Source organism: Sturnira hondurensis, unplaced genomic scaffold (genome assembly GCF_014824575.4).
Source record: "Sturnira hondurensis isolate 20B ecotype Veracruz unplaced genomic scaffold, ASM1482457v3 Scaffold0015596, whole genome shotgun sequence".
Lineage (NCBI taxonomy): Eukaryota > Metazoa > Chordata > Mammalia > Chiroptera > Phyllostomidae > Sturnira > Sturnira hondurensis.
In genome coordinates this window covers 24,958,245-24,973,319 of record NW_028088227.1, presented here as the reverse complement: position 1 = coordinate 24,973,319, position 15,075 = coordinate 24,958,245, and the positions used below count along the sequence as shown (strand labels likewise).

Here is a 15,075-nt window from a genome sequence, read left to right as displayed (position 1 = left end):
CTTCTGCTTATTTTGAATTTACTTTGCTTTTCTCTTTGCTTTTAGTTCACTAAAGTGGAAGGTTATGTTATTAATTTGAGTTCTTCTTAATATAGGTATTTATAACTATTATAGTGGGTTACTATCTCAGAAAACTAGTAACACTTTCAAAAATATATTTGATTATAAAACTGTGCATACTCATTGCTGAAAAATTTTTAAATTTAAAGTAAATTTTAAATTTAAATTTTTAAATTTAAAGATGTGGTCCCTTATCCCGTACCCCAGAGTTAACCATGAACAACTTTGTACGTTCCCATAGAGATTTTTTTCTCACCCAAGCTGAATGGGTATTTATGTTTTATCACGCATCCTCTACTTCTTTACTGATGTGGGAATGTATCTACTTGGCAATGACCTGCTCTGTCTGCCAGTCCATCTGCCTCTGAGTTACTTTGCTTCCTCATGTCTCCTCTTTTCAGTACTTGTTAATTTTCTTCTTTTGACTTCTCCCCCACTGCGTGGGCCTCTCCAGGTTGGGACCTGTGGGTTAGCGATGACGATGACAGTATCCTCCTGGAGCGGGCCCCTATCTAGGGCCCAGGAAATGGCTGGTGGTGATGGCCTGGGCAGAGGCCCATGCCAGCCCGGAGAACACGTCTGGCTACTAGGGCTTCCCTTGGCAACCACACTTCCTGCCCTCAGAGGATGCTCGGGTGTAGATGGACATCTCTCTGGGCTTTCTTTGGGGCTGGGCCGACAGCTGAGGTCCCCCAGATGTGCGGGTGTTCAGGCCTTGTGACTGAGTTCTTTGTTTTGTTCCTTACCTCACCCCATGCTAGGCGTGAACTTCAACCTGGACCAGTGTAGCCCCAATGGCACCGACCCCTACAAGCCCAAGTGCCCCGAGAGTGACTCTACCCACCACCAGCCCATCTTCCCTGAGTGGCTGACTGTCATCCTGCTTTGCCTGTACCTGCTCTTCACCAACATCCTGCTGCTTAATCTGCTCATTGCCATGTTCAAGTGAGTGCTGGTCCGGAGGGGCGGGGGCGGGGGCTCGCCTAGGCTGCACTTTCTGCTGTTCTCCTGCCCCCACCTCCCACGGGGCAGATGGAGCTTGAGCCTGGGACCCAAGACCAGGTCCTTCGAGGCACCTCGTTCAACCATGACTGCAGTGTGCCAGCCCCTCTCCCTGGTCACTGCTGTGTCCAGGGAGCTGCTGGTGGGGCAGCGCTGGTCATTCCAGCCCATGGGCCATGTGGGAGGCTGGGTGGTTGCGGGTGGCTGGGGTGGGTAGAGTCACTTCTTGCTATTCCTGGGGTCAGTGGGGCTATAGGGGGTGGACTCCAGGTTCATGGTCAGGGAATCTCTGGGTGCCTCACAGAGATCAGCCCCCCCGGAGGGCTGGAGCACAGCCACATGTGGGGGGATGGCAAGATGTGTATGGAGGGCTCTTGGGAGACACACTTAGCTGCACTCGGCCCCTGTCCTCTGGGAGGAAACACTGTTTCACAGGTTGTTTGTGCACCTGCACTAAGAGCCTGAGGGGAAGCTTGTGGTGCAGGCCTCCCACTTCCCGGGTGAGGGGCCGGGCCCGGCGGGCAGTGGCCTGGCTGAGGCCTTCGCAGGCGCGGAGGAATGCCTGTCAGCACTCAGTGAAAATGCTGCTCTTACAGGCCCGGGGGGCCCGTGACCCTTGTGATAATCTGTCAGTTCCCAGTTTGGGCAGGTTTCTCTTTCTCTTCCGCTTTCATCAGCTAAGTTGCTGAGGTTGTCACTTTCCACTTACTGGGACAGATGTCCTGAACGTGGGCTGAAACCGAGCTAGAGGCCGGAGGGGACTGGCAGGCAAGGGCTCTTTCCCTGTAGCAAGTAAAGCAGGTGCGTTTCTGCCCTGCCGGGCCACCCTTGAGCCCCTCCTTCGTCTCAGATTCGGCTCCGCCAGGTCCGTTCCCAGACGACAGATGTGCAGAGAACAGACTCTGCCTCTTGAAGATGCCGTCCCCCCTCTTTGTCAGCTTCAGCCGATAAACTCTGTGTGGAGTTCAACTCCAGGCAATGTCTGAGCTCCCCACAGAGGTCTGCATCCTTTTACCGCTATTGAGGTTTACGAAGAGACTCTAGATCTGCGTGTTCTTTCTTTCTTCTCACTTGGGCCGTCGGGAAGCTCCAAATTCCGAGTCCGGCTAGTCAGCTGTCTTTTTCTGCTTCTAGAATCACCCTCCTGGGAGGTGTGTGTCCGCCGTCCGTGGGCCACCCCCCAGACTCCCAGGTGGTGAAATGGGGTGCAGTCGTTCCTACTGCATTTGTGGCCCTGAGCCCCGTCATTCTTGTGCAACTGGCATGCCCCTTGCCTCCCCGCCAGCTACACGTTCCAGCAGGTGCAGGAGCACACGGACCAGATCTGGAAGTTCCAGCGGCACTACCTGATTGAGGAGTACCAGGGCCGGCCCCCCGCCCCGCCCCCCTTCATCCTCCTCAGCCACCTGCACCTCTTCATCAAGCGGGTGGTCCTGAAGATACCCGCCAAGAGACACAAGCAGCTCAGTAAGCCCTGCCCTCCGCCGTCTCCAGAGCGTGTTTGTTCTCAGGGGTGTCTGGGGGTCCAGATGTGGGCTTGGGGTGGATGTGGTGGCTCCTGCTAGAATCCTGGAAGCTTGGGAGGAATGCAGATAGTTCAGGCCACTGACCCCCCACCAGCCCCCTCAGGGGTGGCCTCCGCCTGCTGCTCAGGGGCAGGACCGCGGGCAGGGCCCGGAGTGGGCCGGGACCTCCTCACCTGTGCCCCTCATGCCAAATTCGGACCCCTCCATCTGCGCCCCGCACAGAGAACAAGCTGGAGAAGAATGAGGAAGCAGCACTCCTGTCCTGGGAGATCTACCTGAAGGAGAACTACCTGCAGAACATGCAGTACCAGCAGAAGCAGAGGCCGGAGCAGAAGATCCAAGACATTAGCAACAGGTATGGGAGGCCAGCACAGCGCCCTGGGGTGGGGGTGACGCCGCCTCTTTTGGTTCCAAGACATAATGGGCACATAGGCCCTCCAGGGGAGGCCCAGTAGCTGGTCACCTGGGACAGGAAACCTCCATGCCACAGCCCCTGAGAATTACACCCACACCAGCCTGTGTTCTCCAGTGACCCACAGCCCTCCCTCTGGGTCTTGGGAAGGCCACCTGTGTGTGGGTGGGGCTGCCCCTGAAAGTCAGGGGTGGGATGGGCTGGAGGAGGGGCAGCTGTGCCTGTCTGGGAGGCCAGCTGGGGGTCTGGGAGGGCGGGCAGTGGCAGCAGGGCCAGCCTGTCAGGCCCAGTCGTCCCTGTCCTCAGTTCCGGCCCTCGGCTCCTCCCACCCCACTTCCTTCCAGGGTGCAGAGTTGGTGTTGGGGGCGCGATGGCTCTGCTCCCTTCTCTCCATCCCACCCTCAGCCTTGTGGGCACCAGAAAGACCTGGCTGCCTTGGACACAGATAGTGGAGGGGATGAGGGGTTAGTCCTGCGACCCGTCTGTGTCTCACTGTGGGCCAGGAGGAGGGAGGGGACACAGGGCCATGTTGTCATAGCAGCCCCTGTCCCTGACACAGAGGTTCCTGCAGGTGATGGAGAGGGCGTCTGGGGTAGTGGCCAAGAGTGTGTGCTCCCTGCCTCTGCTTAGAGACTGGACACTGCCTCTCTCTGCCTCTCTTGGCTGATCTGTTAAATGGTATCCATTACCTAGAGTGGCTTCCAGAACACAGGGGGGCATGCAGTAAAGCAGGAGCACCTCCTGAGCTGGAGACATGCCTGGCACGCTGTCAGCACTGGCTGTGTGTGGCTCTGTGTCACTGTTGCACAGGAGTGATGACGAGGGTGCCCCTGCCTGGGCACCTTCTCTCCTGGGGCGGGCAAGGGGTCCCAGGCCCAGAGGCAGCATGACAGCCAGGCTGAACCAACCCCACTGCACCCACGCTGTGGGGCCGGGGTGTGTTGGTGATGGGGTGGGGTCTCGGACAAGCTCCATCTGCAAATAAAGACAGTTTCTGCGAGTCACAGTGATGAGTCACAGTGGGCCAAACACACTCTGTCACCTTCTCTGCAGTAGCCAAGCAGCACCTTCATAAGGCTGGCTGGAGACAGGGCATAGAGGTCATGTGGCTTTTGGGAAATTAAGCAACATGTAGCAAGGGCGAAAGTTAACTGCCGGGCCCTCAGCACAGTGATGTTCTTCCTGTTCCCTAGATAACGGCACCACACGGGCTGCAGCCCAGCCTTCGGCAGTTACTGAAATGGTGGTCCATGTGCGTTATGATGGAACTACCTCACGGTTGGCACCATAGAAGGCAGGAGATAGACACTTGGCCGTACACAGACAAGAGAGTCTGGGGGGATCCTGGGCCGTGGAATTATTTTACCCATACACACAGCTGGCCAAAGTCGGGTGAAATGTCCATGTTGTAGCAAAATAAGACAAAATCGAAGCAATCCTTCCCAAAACGACAGCACTGCCAGCCCTCCCCATGAACCCCAGCAGTGCCCAGGGACAGCTTTGCTGTTTGTGACTTAGGTTCCCGAGCTCGTGACGAATCCAGGTGAGAGGCTCAGGTATGTGTGCACGGCACACCTGCATCTCCTGCCCAGCATGCTCTGTGGGCGGTCAGAGTGGCGGTGGGAGCCTGGGCCACCTGCTGGCTGAGAGACCCCCGCCTCGGGCACAAGGCTATGTTCAGTCTGCACAGAAACGCATATTGCAGATACTTTCCGACTAAGAGGAAGGGGCCCGAAGTCAAGGCTGACGGAGCCTGGGCCACTGGGTCAGACGGGGCCACCCACCTGCAAGCCAGCCCCGTGTTTCCTCGCTGTCCAGGCCCGAGGCCAGCCTGCTGGTCTCAGCTGTGTGCTCTTTCAGGGTGGACACGATGGTGGACCTGCTGGAAATGGACCGTCTGAAGAGTTCGGGCTCCATGGAGCAGAGATTGGCCTCCCTGGAGAAGCAGGTGGGTTTCTGGGCCACGGATGCGACGGGCCTGGCTGGTCCGTTCTGTGGATTGGTGGCTTTGACAGAGAGCACACTGGGATACGGTGGAGAAAGGAGGTGACACTGTCGGAGCACCTGTCCCGATGGGAAGCTCTTGCACACTGCGTGCGAGGCAGCCGCGCAGGGGCCAGTCTGAGAAACACACACGCACGGCTCTGACCCGGCCGCTGCCGCAGGGCCCCATGCTGGAGCCTGGCAGGGGGTGTGGGACTCGCCGACAGCCCTTGGCAGGGCTCTCTTGATCTGAGGCCGCCAGGGGAGCAGGCAGCCAGAGGGGTGAACCTGCTGGGTGCGGAAGGCGTGGACGAAATCCTGTCTGGGACCTCCGTTCCAGGTGGCCCAGGCGACCAGAGCATTGCACTGGGTAGTGAAGACCCTCAGAGACAGTGGCTTTGGCTCAGAGGAAGGAGCTCCCACCCTGGGTGAGTGGGGACTGTGTCCTTTTGAGTCTGAGGCCTGCGGGGAGGACAGGGGTCCAGCAGGGGCTGTTGCTAGGCCAGGAGGAAGGCTGCCACACAAGTGCCAAGTGCAGCTGAGTTCCCCTCCGACTTGACCAGGCTGAGGACTTTCCAAGAGGAAGTCTGGCCGGGCCAGGGGCCCTCCTCCTCCTGGGCATCTTGCTGTAAAGGGGGCAGCCCCAGGAGATGCCTGAGACCCAGCCACATGGGCTGGGCAAGAGTAAGCAGACCTGTTCCCGAACTTGTAACCAGCCAGGAGCCGGGCACAAGAAACCCTCCTGGGGACTCGTGGCCCTAAAGGAGCAGAGGGGCCTTTCTCACTGATGGGTTTCCACCAAGAGCCCTGCTGGTAGCTGCAGAGCCAGGCGGGTGCCAGCTGGGGGACACTGCCAGACCCCAGACCTCTGTCCACCCAGGGACCCCCTGGGAAGATGCCCCTTTGGGGCTGATGTTTGACCTGGGCTGGGGGAGGGCGAGGCAGCTTGTTTTGGGGAAAGGCCCGTCTTGTGGGCCTGGTGTCCAAGTGCAGCTGCCCTGGCCCACACTCTCCTGGCCGTCCCCAGCACCCCAGAAGGTCTTGGAGGGGCAGGACCCTGAGCTGGACAGCAGGCAGAAGGCAGAGGACCTAGGCGACACCCACCACATCAACGCCCGGCACCTCCTGTACCCCAACTCCGCTGTCGTGCGTTTCCCCGTGCCCAACGAGAAGGTGCCCTGGGGGGTGAGTGCCTGTCCTGGCTGTGTCCCTGCCAGCCTGGGGTGTCTGCTGTTTTCTGGGGAAGCCGTCCTGCCCCAGACCCACTGACACGGCCGGCACCGAGGTGGGTTAGCGCACAGCAGCCTCACAGTGACATAGTGGACAAATGAGGAAACCGAGGCATGTGAGACTACACAGCTGGAGGTGGTGGCACTGAGCCCGGATCCCCAGGCTCCTGGTGGGCCTTTGGTCCACACAGCAAGCCAGCTGCCCCACCTTGTTTGCTAGTTGCCCCACTGTCCCGGGTCCCACTGGGCCCCAGTGCGTGGTCACAGCCTCCTGTCAGAGTGCCAGGTGGGTGGGAGCATCGGAGAGAGAGAGACGAACACAGACAACGGTATCTGCCCCAACCCCCTGGGCTTTGTCTCTGCCTTGCTGGAACATTCCAGGCTGTTGCTTCCACCGCCTTCTCCCCAGTGCCTGCTGAAAGAATCCTCACCTCTCAAGTCCAGCTTAGACGCCCGCCTGGCCTGGGGAGAGTCCCCTAGACCTAGTTCTGACTCCAGCCCCTGAGCTTGGGTCCCCATGCATCACATCCCTCGGGCCTGCCCCAGCTCAGAGCTGCGTGTGCGCCTTGGGGGTGGTCCTGGGGGCCTGGTCTGAGAGTGCTTGGAGGAGAAGCAGCCTCCCGCTGCCGTTGGGGGCCTGGGCCTGAGCTTTGGGCGAGGGACAGCCTGAGGAGAGACCACTGTTTCATACAGACAGAGTTTCTCATCTATGACCCGCCCTTCTACTCGGCTGACAGGAAGGACAAGGACTTGGTGGACCCCATGGGAAAGTGAGTGTGCTCCTCCTCGGCCCTCCTCCCCCTCTCACACACCAGGGCGGGAGGGTGCTCCGGAGTGACCACCAGGAGCCCATTTGGGGTGTGGGCCTGCTTCCTGCCTGGCCGGGTTGGTCTGCCCTCCCCGAAGGCTGGGGAGATGCTGGGAAGGGACATGAGGCTGGGGGCACCTGCCGCCCTGTGAGGAGCCTTTGAGTCCTCTGGCAGCTGCCTCACCAAGGTGTGGGCATCACCGGGCTCCGCCCCCACCTTCTCTGATCTGGGCTTGACCACCCGTCTGCCCCCAGCACCCTGGACCCTCTGTCTAGGATCACCTACAATGCTGTGGATGGACCCATGGACCGCCGGAGCTACCACGGCCCCTACATGGTTCGCGACGGGCTTCCTCTGTGAGTGCGGCCCAGGCCCGTCCACCTGGCCCGGCCCTCTCTGGGTCCTTCATGGTTTTGCTTCTGGGGTCAGGTTTCCTCTCCACAAACTTGGCAGCAGGCCTTGACTGTGTGCCAGCCCCGGCCTGGGGCTCCTGAGGTGAAGGGGCTTCATTCCTGGCACCTGAGGAGGAGGAGGAAGGAGCCGGGGGGACTCTCAGGGTCAGAGGATGATGACAGATGGCCAGGGATGTGGAGAGTCCCCAGCAGCAGGCAGAGCAAGGGGCCTGAGGGAGGAGGTGGGGGGGGGGCTCTGGAGAATGCTCTGGAAAAGGTGTGCCAGCATCTAGAGGGTGAGCCAGACACATGGTCTGGGGAGAGCGGTCAGACGTGAGGAGGGATTTCCTGCTCCTATTCTAGTGGAGAATTCACAGGAACCCACCCGGTGCCCAGGACTTGTTATTTCTAATTTGGGGGCAGGAGACGGCCCTGCCCAGTGGGAAACCTCGGTCTCTGTGTCAGTGTCCTGGCCTTGGGGAGCAGGGTCAAGTTCTTGTGCTGGGGCCTGGTGTCCCAGGCAGGGTCCAAGCTAGTGACTCCTTCGTCTGTGGCCACAGCCATTAGATGCCTCTGGGTGCTCCGCCATGACCCCCGCTGCCCATGTCCACCTCACACATGTGCTGCGTGGCATGATGGATTGGCCTCGTGCTCTCCGGGGGACAGGAAGGCCACTTTAACACCTAATGCATCTGCAGTGGGGCCAGACTTTTGCTCCCAAAGACACCCTTTTCTTCTTTTTTTTAGAATACTTCTTTTTAAAAAAATTATACATTTATTTATTTATTTTTAGAGGGAAGGGAAGGAGAGAGGGAGAGAAATATCAACGTATGGTTGCTTCTCATGCGTCCCCTGCTGGGAACTGGTCTGCAGCCCAGGCATGTGCCTGGCTGGGAGTCGAACCTCGATCCTCTGGTTCGCAGGCCCGCACTCAATCCACTGAGCTACACCACCAGGCCTCATCCTTTTCTTATCCAACCGCCCCCGTGGTAAACCTGAAGCACTGCCCTCCCCCCACCTCACACTGGGTCCCTGAGGACTGGTTCTCCCGATGCCAGGTGGCAGGCTGAGCCAACCCTTTCCTCTCCAGGAACCCCATGGGCCGCACAGGGCTGCGAGGCCGCGGGAGCCTCAGCTGCTTCGGACCCAACCACACACTGCAGCCCGTGGTCACTCGGTGAGTGTGCCAGGGGAGAGGACAAGCAGTCACCCCCTCACCCCTAGGGGCACACTTCTGGGCCCCTCCCCCCATGCCCAAAGAGCCCTGAGGACAGCTCTTATTTGGTACACGGTGGCAGCCTCCAGGTAGGGTACAATGACGTGCCCCGAAACACAGGCAGGAGTGTCCTGCCCCCTGGGAGAGGCCAGGCCTGTTCCCCGACCCCTAAGAGGCTCCCCTCGCTTCCCTGGGTGCCCCCCCCCCCCTTAGAGCCCTGTGGAAGGAGGTACTAAGTAGCCTGGGCCCACTACCACGGACCAACGGAAGCTATGCAAGACGCATAGATGTGGACTGGCCAGGTCCCTAGAAGTATTTCCCCAAAGGCTGGCAATTCTGGTCCTCCCAGCAGACCTGGGACAGGGGAGGACTCCCCTGATGGCTCCAGGCTGGAGCAGGTCAGGCCCTCAGGACAGGAGACAGGCTGGGCCTGCGGGGCTGGGGCGGGGCCCACACAGAGCCTGGGGAGGGGAGTGTGAGCTGGTCCCTCTGCAGGTGGAGGAGGAACCAGGATGGCGCCATCTGCCGGAGAAGCATCAAGAAAGTGCTGGAAGTGCTGGTGGTGAAGCGTGTCCCCTCAGAACACTGGGCCTTGCCAGGGGTGAGCCGCCAGACCCCCCATCTGCCCCTTGGTCATTCATCGTCCTTCCGTTCCACCCACTGACTGAGCAGCCCCCACCTGCAGCCTCTGCCCCAGACAGGGTGGACTCTGTCCCTGGTTCTCAGTGACAAAGCCGGGCAGTGCTGCGGCCTTTGGGCCCCAGCACGGACTCCAGGATGATGGGCAGCTCTGGTTCTGCAGCCATGACCCCCGGGGCCCCCAAGTGAGGGGGCCCAGCTCTGAGCACTGGGCATAGAGGGGTGTCTGCCAAGTCCACACAGGCCCTGCCGCCACAGCTAGGGATGGGGGCAGGGTATCCCCAAGGCGGCCGAGGCAGGACAGACATGATGTGGGCTATAAGGGACTCTGCGTAACAAATAGGGTCCCCCAGATGGGTGGTGGGTGGGGAGGAGCCGTGTCCATGGGCAGGTGGCCTTGGAGCAGAGTTGAGAGATCTGAGGGACACAAACAAGCAATAAAAACACAGCCCTCCCAATGGCCGGGCGGTGGAGGTTGGGGCACCGGCTACCATAAACGGCTGCCTTGCGTGCTGCCTGCCCTGCTCTAAGGCTGTGCCTCTGGCCTCACACCCCTGCTGTGGAGCAGGCTGACGTGGGCAGTGGGCTCTGGGCAATGTCACTCCGGCCCCGAGACAGTCGGGCTGCCAGACGCTGGTCGGCCTGCGGCTCCGGGGGCCTGGCTGGCGGCCCGTGCTGGGCAGGTGGCCAGTGGAGGGTGGCTGACGACTCTGCCTTCGCCTCTGCTCAGGGCTCCCGGGAACCAGGAGAGGTATTGCCCCGGAAGCTGAAGCAGATCCTTCAGAAAGAGTTCTGGCCGTCCTTCGAGAGCCTGCTGACGCAGGGCACAGAGGTAGGGTGGCCTTTCTGCACATCCCGAGTCCTGTGGTTGCTCTGGCGATGAGGGCTGCAGGATGAGCAAGGGACGCGGGAGCCTTCTCCAGCCCAGGTCTCGGAGCGCCTGCAGGAAAGCGCTGGGGCCAGAGCACGGAGCTGCGGCTCTGGGCCCCCCACCTTCCCCTTCTGTCCCGGGTGTCTCCTCTCTCGGTCGGGGGCAGGCCTAGGGTGCGGCCTCTCCTCTCCAAGCTCCCCTGTGCCCTGAGCACAGCTGCCCCATGGGGAACCCTCGGCGTCTGGGCCTCCCAGGGCAGAGGGATCTGGGCACATCAGCCCCCTGGCTTCACCATGCCCTGTTGGGGACGTGAAGCTGGGTCCTCACACATTTGTCGGGCCTGTTTGCTTTACTGAATCCTTTCTCGGTCACAAAAGCAGCATGTGTTTGCCAGAGCATCCATGATGCAGCCAGGCAAATGCGGACAGCGAAGCCACCTTTACACACACACACCACCAGGCACTGCACCTGTTTGCTCCCTCACGCACCTGTGCAGGCTCCATCCCCAGCCTCTGTCCACACTGGAGCACGCGCCCCTGCCTTCAGTGAGAGAGGGCTGCACGGCCTCATTTCTCTGGACCTTGCCTCTGCTCTGTTGGTGACGCCCTATTTTTAGGTCTGTGTGTACAAATCTCCCTGCTCTTTTTCACAACTACGTAATGTGCTGTAGCCTATATGGACTTTGTGCCGCGACTTGTTCCAACAGTCCTCTAGGTGGCCTCTCTGTTGTCACCGGTCCTGTTTCTGCCTCTTGTCAGGGTGACACAGGCGATTGCTGCTACTTACAGCTTTGGACCTGCAAACCCTGCAGGTCCACGTGGCTTGTCCCACATGCCATGGTTGTGCCCTGGGACACTGTCGTCTTCCCCTCCCTTGCTCTGCGAACGAATTAGCTGACTTACCGTGGTGACAGCCAATGGCATAAAGTCAGCCATTTCAAAGCAAACAGTTTGGTGGCACCCAGGAAGCATGTCGACAGTGCTGTGTGGCCATCGCCTCTGTCTGATGCCACCACATTTCTATCCCCCAAAGGAGCCCCTGGCCCCCATCAGTGGTCACTTCCTTCCCCTCCCCCAGCCCCTGCACCACTAGTCTGCTTTCTGTCTCTGCATTTGCCTATTCTGGACATTTCTGTTAACTGGGTCACACAGCATGTGGCCTTTGGTGTTGGGTGACTTTCATTTACTGTGATGTTTTCAAGGCCCACAGTCATTTTTAATCCTTCCAGGACAATCCAGGCGGGTCCTGACATCAGGCCAGAGGACAGAGGAAGTCCAGTGAGCTCTTGGGGCCCCAGACAGGGAGGGAGCCAGGCCACGGACTTGGGTGCCGTGGGCAGCTGTGCTCAGAGTATCCACAGGCAGACAGAGCTTGGGGACAGTGACATTCCTCTCTCTGGAAGGAAGCGAACAGGGCTCAGGGTCCATTGCGTGGACTGGCCTGGCTCACCCTGTGCTACCTCCCAGGTGTACAAAGGCTATGTGGATGACCCTCGGAACACAGACAATGCCTGGATCGAGACGGTGGCCATCAGCATCCACTTCCCAGACCAGAGCAATGTGGAGCTGAAGCGTCTGAACTCTGTAAGGGCGGGGCTCTGGGCACAGGCTCCAGGGAGGGGGTGATGCGGGGCCTGGTGAGAGGGGCCTGCTGGGCTGCTGGGCCAGGGTCTGAGCTGGCAAGGGTCCTCCTGGGGCCAAGGCTTGCATCAGGGGAGGCCAGTTTGTACACCTTTGTGGGACACTGTCCCCTGAACTTAGCTCAATCTTGCATGTTCCGACTTCAGTACTGGATCCACGAGGTCCTAGGGAACAAACCCAGGGCATTATTTGCGGGACAGAACACCTTAGACTAAGGAGGCTGCCCCGTTCCCACTGGAAGATGTCCAGGGTGCTGCAGGCGTTTTCTGAGCTGGGCTCAGAATAGTTTTGCTCCCTTGTGATAAAAGCCCAGCCAAGGCCCACAGCAAGGCCCGAACACGGGAGGGTGTGGCGATGTTCTGGGGGTCTGGGCAGAAGCAGCAGCTTGTGCCTTTTTCCTTGCAGCACCTGCACACAGGCGACCCAGGGATGTCCATCCGGTGGCAGGTCGTGGACAAGCGCATCCCGCTGTATGCCAACCACAAGGCTGTCCTCCAGAAGGTGGCCGCTCTGTTTGGGGCTTACTACTGACCCGTGAGCTCAGGGAAGACGGGTCCAACCCCGGCCCCTCAGAGACTTAGGCTGCACAGGACACAGCCGGGGACCTTGGGCAGACGAGGGGCCTGGTGTGATGTGGTTTGGGAATCTACCACTCCTCACAGCCAACTCAAGTTGCCCACCAGACAAGTTCATGAACCAGAAGGTGGAGGCAAGGTGACCTGAGAAGGGAGCCAAGGCAGGGGACAGACTAGTTCCATTGACCTGACATTTCCTCAGGGTTGTGGTAGCCACTGGGACCCTGCCAGCCATCACTGCCTCTCCCCAGCAGGCAGGCGGCCTGCTGGCGTCTGGAGCCTCCTGGCAGCCTCGGCCTTTGACATGAGCAGTGCGTCCCTGACCAGAGGAGTGTCGGCCCAAGGCCTCTGTCCTTTGGAGAGTTGGGCTTCCCCTGTGGCCTCCCCCTCAGGCCTATGCCTCCACTGTAACCTGACTCGGACCTTTGCCTGGCCTGAGGCGGGCATCTGGAACCCCAGTTCACAGTCCAGGTCCCTGTCAGGGCTGAGCAAGGGCAGGAGGCTGGTGAGGGCAGGCCTTCCCCAGAGATATGGAGGGTGCCTGCCTGTGCATGGCCTGGGGACCCAGGCAGGTCTCTCCTGCCCACGGCTCTCCCTCCACCTGCTCTCTGTGAGTGTAGGGAGGCATGGGCAGTGGGCATGGATCTGGGGGTACCCCATTTAGAGTCACAAGTCACAACCCATCAGCATAAACCATCAGGACCAGGAATATTGTTGAACCTGACATTAAATTCACTGTCCCGTACCACCTGGCCAGCTCTTCTGTGCGTCCTGCAAATAAAGTTACAAATGTGCAGTGGTCAGGGGCTGTGTCAGGGCCACCAAACCCTCCACCAACCCACAGCCCAGCTTCCCATGGCCTGAGGACGTCTCCCGTGGCTGGCTGCCCTCAGACACCCTGCAGGACCTTCAGATCCAAATTCACGATTCCCCCCACCCCACTCCCTCTTCTTCTTTATTTTTTAAAAAGATTTTATTTATTTTTAGAGAGAGGGGAAGGAAGGGAAAAAGAGAGGGAGAGAAACATCAGTTGGTTGCCTCTAGCACACCTCAAATCAGAGACCTGGCCTGCAAACCAGGCACGTGTTCTGACCGGGAATCGAACTGGCGACCTTTCACTCTGCAGGATGATGCCTGACCCACTGAGCCACACCCATCAGGGCCCACTCCCTCTTCTTCATTCTCTCATGAGCACCCCCCAAGCTATGACTTGGCATCCTTGGGCCCTTGGCCTGGCTCCCCTGAGCCAGTTGCAGGTGCTCACTCAGGCACCCTGGGGCCTTGGTTTTTTAAATCTGGCATCATAAACCCAGCCAAACCAGAGTTCAAGAGGCAGCACCAAATAAAGACATTTTAGACTTGCAGTGACACAGGAAACGTGTCACTCACATGTCCTTTCTGAAAGAATTTCACAGAGATGAATTATGGAAACCCAAACACACTGACAGCTCGGCTGCTGTCACAGAATGTGGCTGGCGGGATGGCTTGAACCACAGACGTCGACTCTCTCACAGTCCTGGGGGCCGGGCGTCCAGGCCAGGCTGCCCCCAGGGCTGGTTTCTGGCCATGCCTCTGTCCCCGTGTCCTCAAGTGGCCTGTCCTCGGTGTGCTCCCCTCTCCTAAGGACCCCACCCCTATCACCTCAGGGCTCCTCTCAGGACCTCATTGAATGGCAGTTGCCTCCTTAGAGGGCCCGGCTCAGACACAGCCACACTGGGAGCCCGGACTTCAGCACAGGCGTCTGTGGGAGGGACACAGACACACACGCACAGCACACATGGTGCAGCGCACGTGCACACACATGTGCAGAGCGAGCTCTGTGGTGAGCAAAGGAGCCACTAACATGGAGGCTAAGTGGTATCGCTGTTGAGGCACAACAGAGAAAGGAAATGTAACGGCAGCTCAGAAGGACGGCCCGGCAGGCCTCTCAGGGCCAAGGGTCATTCATATGCCTTGTGCTCCAGCGTGGGGAAGGTCGTGGACCGGGGGGCTGGGGTGGGAGCAGCTGCAGGAAACGAGGTGCCCTGCAGGTCTGGGCAGCTGTGAGGACTGTAAAAATACAATAAAAAATTTAAAAAGCAAAAGAAGAAATGCAAATAGCACAGAATTTGAATAATGCTGTTAATGTGATGAAGGTCACGCTATGTGTATATGTGTGGTGGGTGTATATGCACACTTTTCTATTTGTGTGTTTGAGTATAAATATATATTATATGTTACATATAAATTATGTATAACCTGCACATACCTTTATATATAAATTATATGTATAATATATAACATATATTTATATTTATATAATAAGTTGTACAACATACAAATACAGGCACAACACATGCATAAACCTCTATGTTGCACATGTGTACTCTATGTGTGATTCTGCACCCACCCCCACAACAAGCAGGTTCTCAGACACACGGGGGAGGGACAGTCACAAAACCTGAGCACCCATCCCACAAGCCAGGGCACCTCAGCAACTTCTTATGGGCAGCCTGTCCCCCAGGCCACGCTCTGGCCACACCGTTAGAAGGGTGGCATCGGCATGTGGACACACAGCAGAAGAGAACAGAAAACACATTCAATGGTGTCAGGTGACTGCATCCTCTTGGTCCACTTGAGACAGAGAGTGACCAGTCGTCTGACCAGCATGGAAGGAGAGATGGGGTACTGCTGGGCAATGCAGCCCTCTGCCCTCTCCCCTCCTTGCTCTCCTTGGAGCTG

General features: G+C 58.7%; 1 protein-coding gene across 7 annotated transcripts in view; it reads left to right on the top strand.

Moving 5' to 3' along the window:
* TRPM2 (transient receptor potential cation channel subfamily M member 2) overlaps nucleotides 1-13,096 on the top strand; it is a 50,244-nt gene extending 37,148 nt beyond the window's left edge. For 6 of the 7 annotated variants that reach the window (XM_037065256.1, XM_037065253.1, XM_037065252.1 and 3 more), the window contains 13 exons: nucleotides 822-1,005; nucleotides 2,348-2,529; nucleotides 2,811-2,943; nucleotides 4,861-4,948; nucleotides 5,324-5,411; nucleotides 6,011-6,168; nucleotides 6,906-6,982; nucleotides 7,276-7,377; nucleotides 8,504-8,590; nucleotides 9,125-9,230; nucleotides 9,999-10,100; nucleotides 11,606-11,722; nucleotides 12,185-13,096. In XM_037065256.1, coding sequence (XP_036921151.1) covers nucleotides 822-1,005; nucleotides 2,348-2,529; nucleotides 2,811-2,943; nucleotides 4,861-4,948; nucleotides 5,324-5,411; nucleotides 6,011-6,168; nucleotides 6,906-6,982; nucleotides 7,276-7,377; nucleotides 8,504-8,590; nucleotides 9,125-9,230; nucleotides 9,999-10,100; nucleotides 11,606-11,722; nucleotides 12,185-12,310 — 1,550 coding nt within the window. In that variant the 3' untranslated portion in view covers nucleotides 12,311-13,096. The remainder of the gene's footprint in view (nucleotides 1-821; nucleotides 1,006-2,347; nucleotides 2,530-2,810; nucleotides 2,944-4,860; nucleotides 4,949-5,323; nucleotides 5,412-6,010; nucleotides 6,169-6,905; nucleotides 6,983-7,275; nucleotides 7,378-8,503; nucleotides 8,591-9,124; nucleotides 9,231-9,998; nucleotides 10,101-11,605; nucleotides 11,723-12,184) is intronic. The other variant, XM_037065255.1, reaches the window with a different exon arrangement.
* The last annotated feature ends 1,979 nt before the right edge of the window (nucleotides 13,097-15,075 follow it).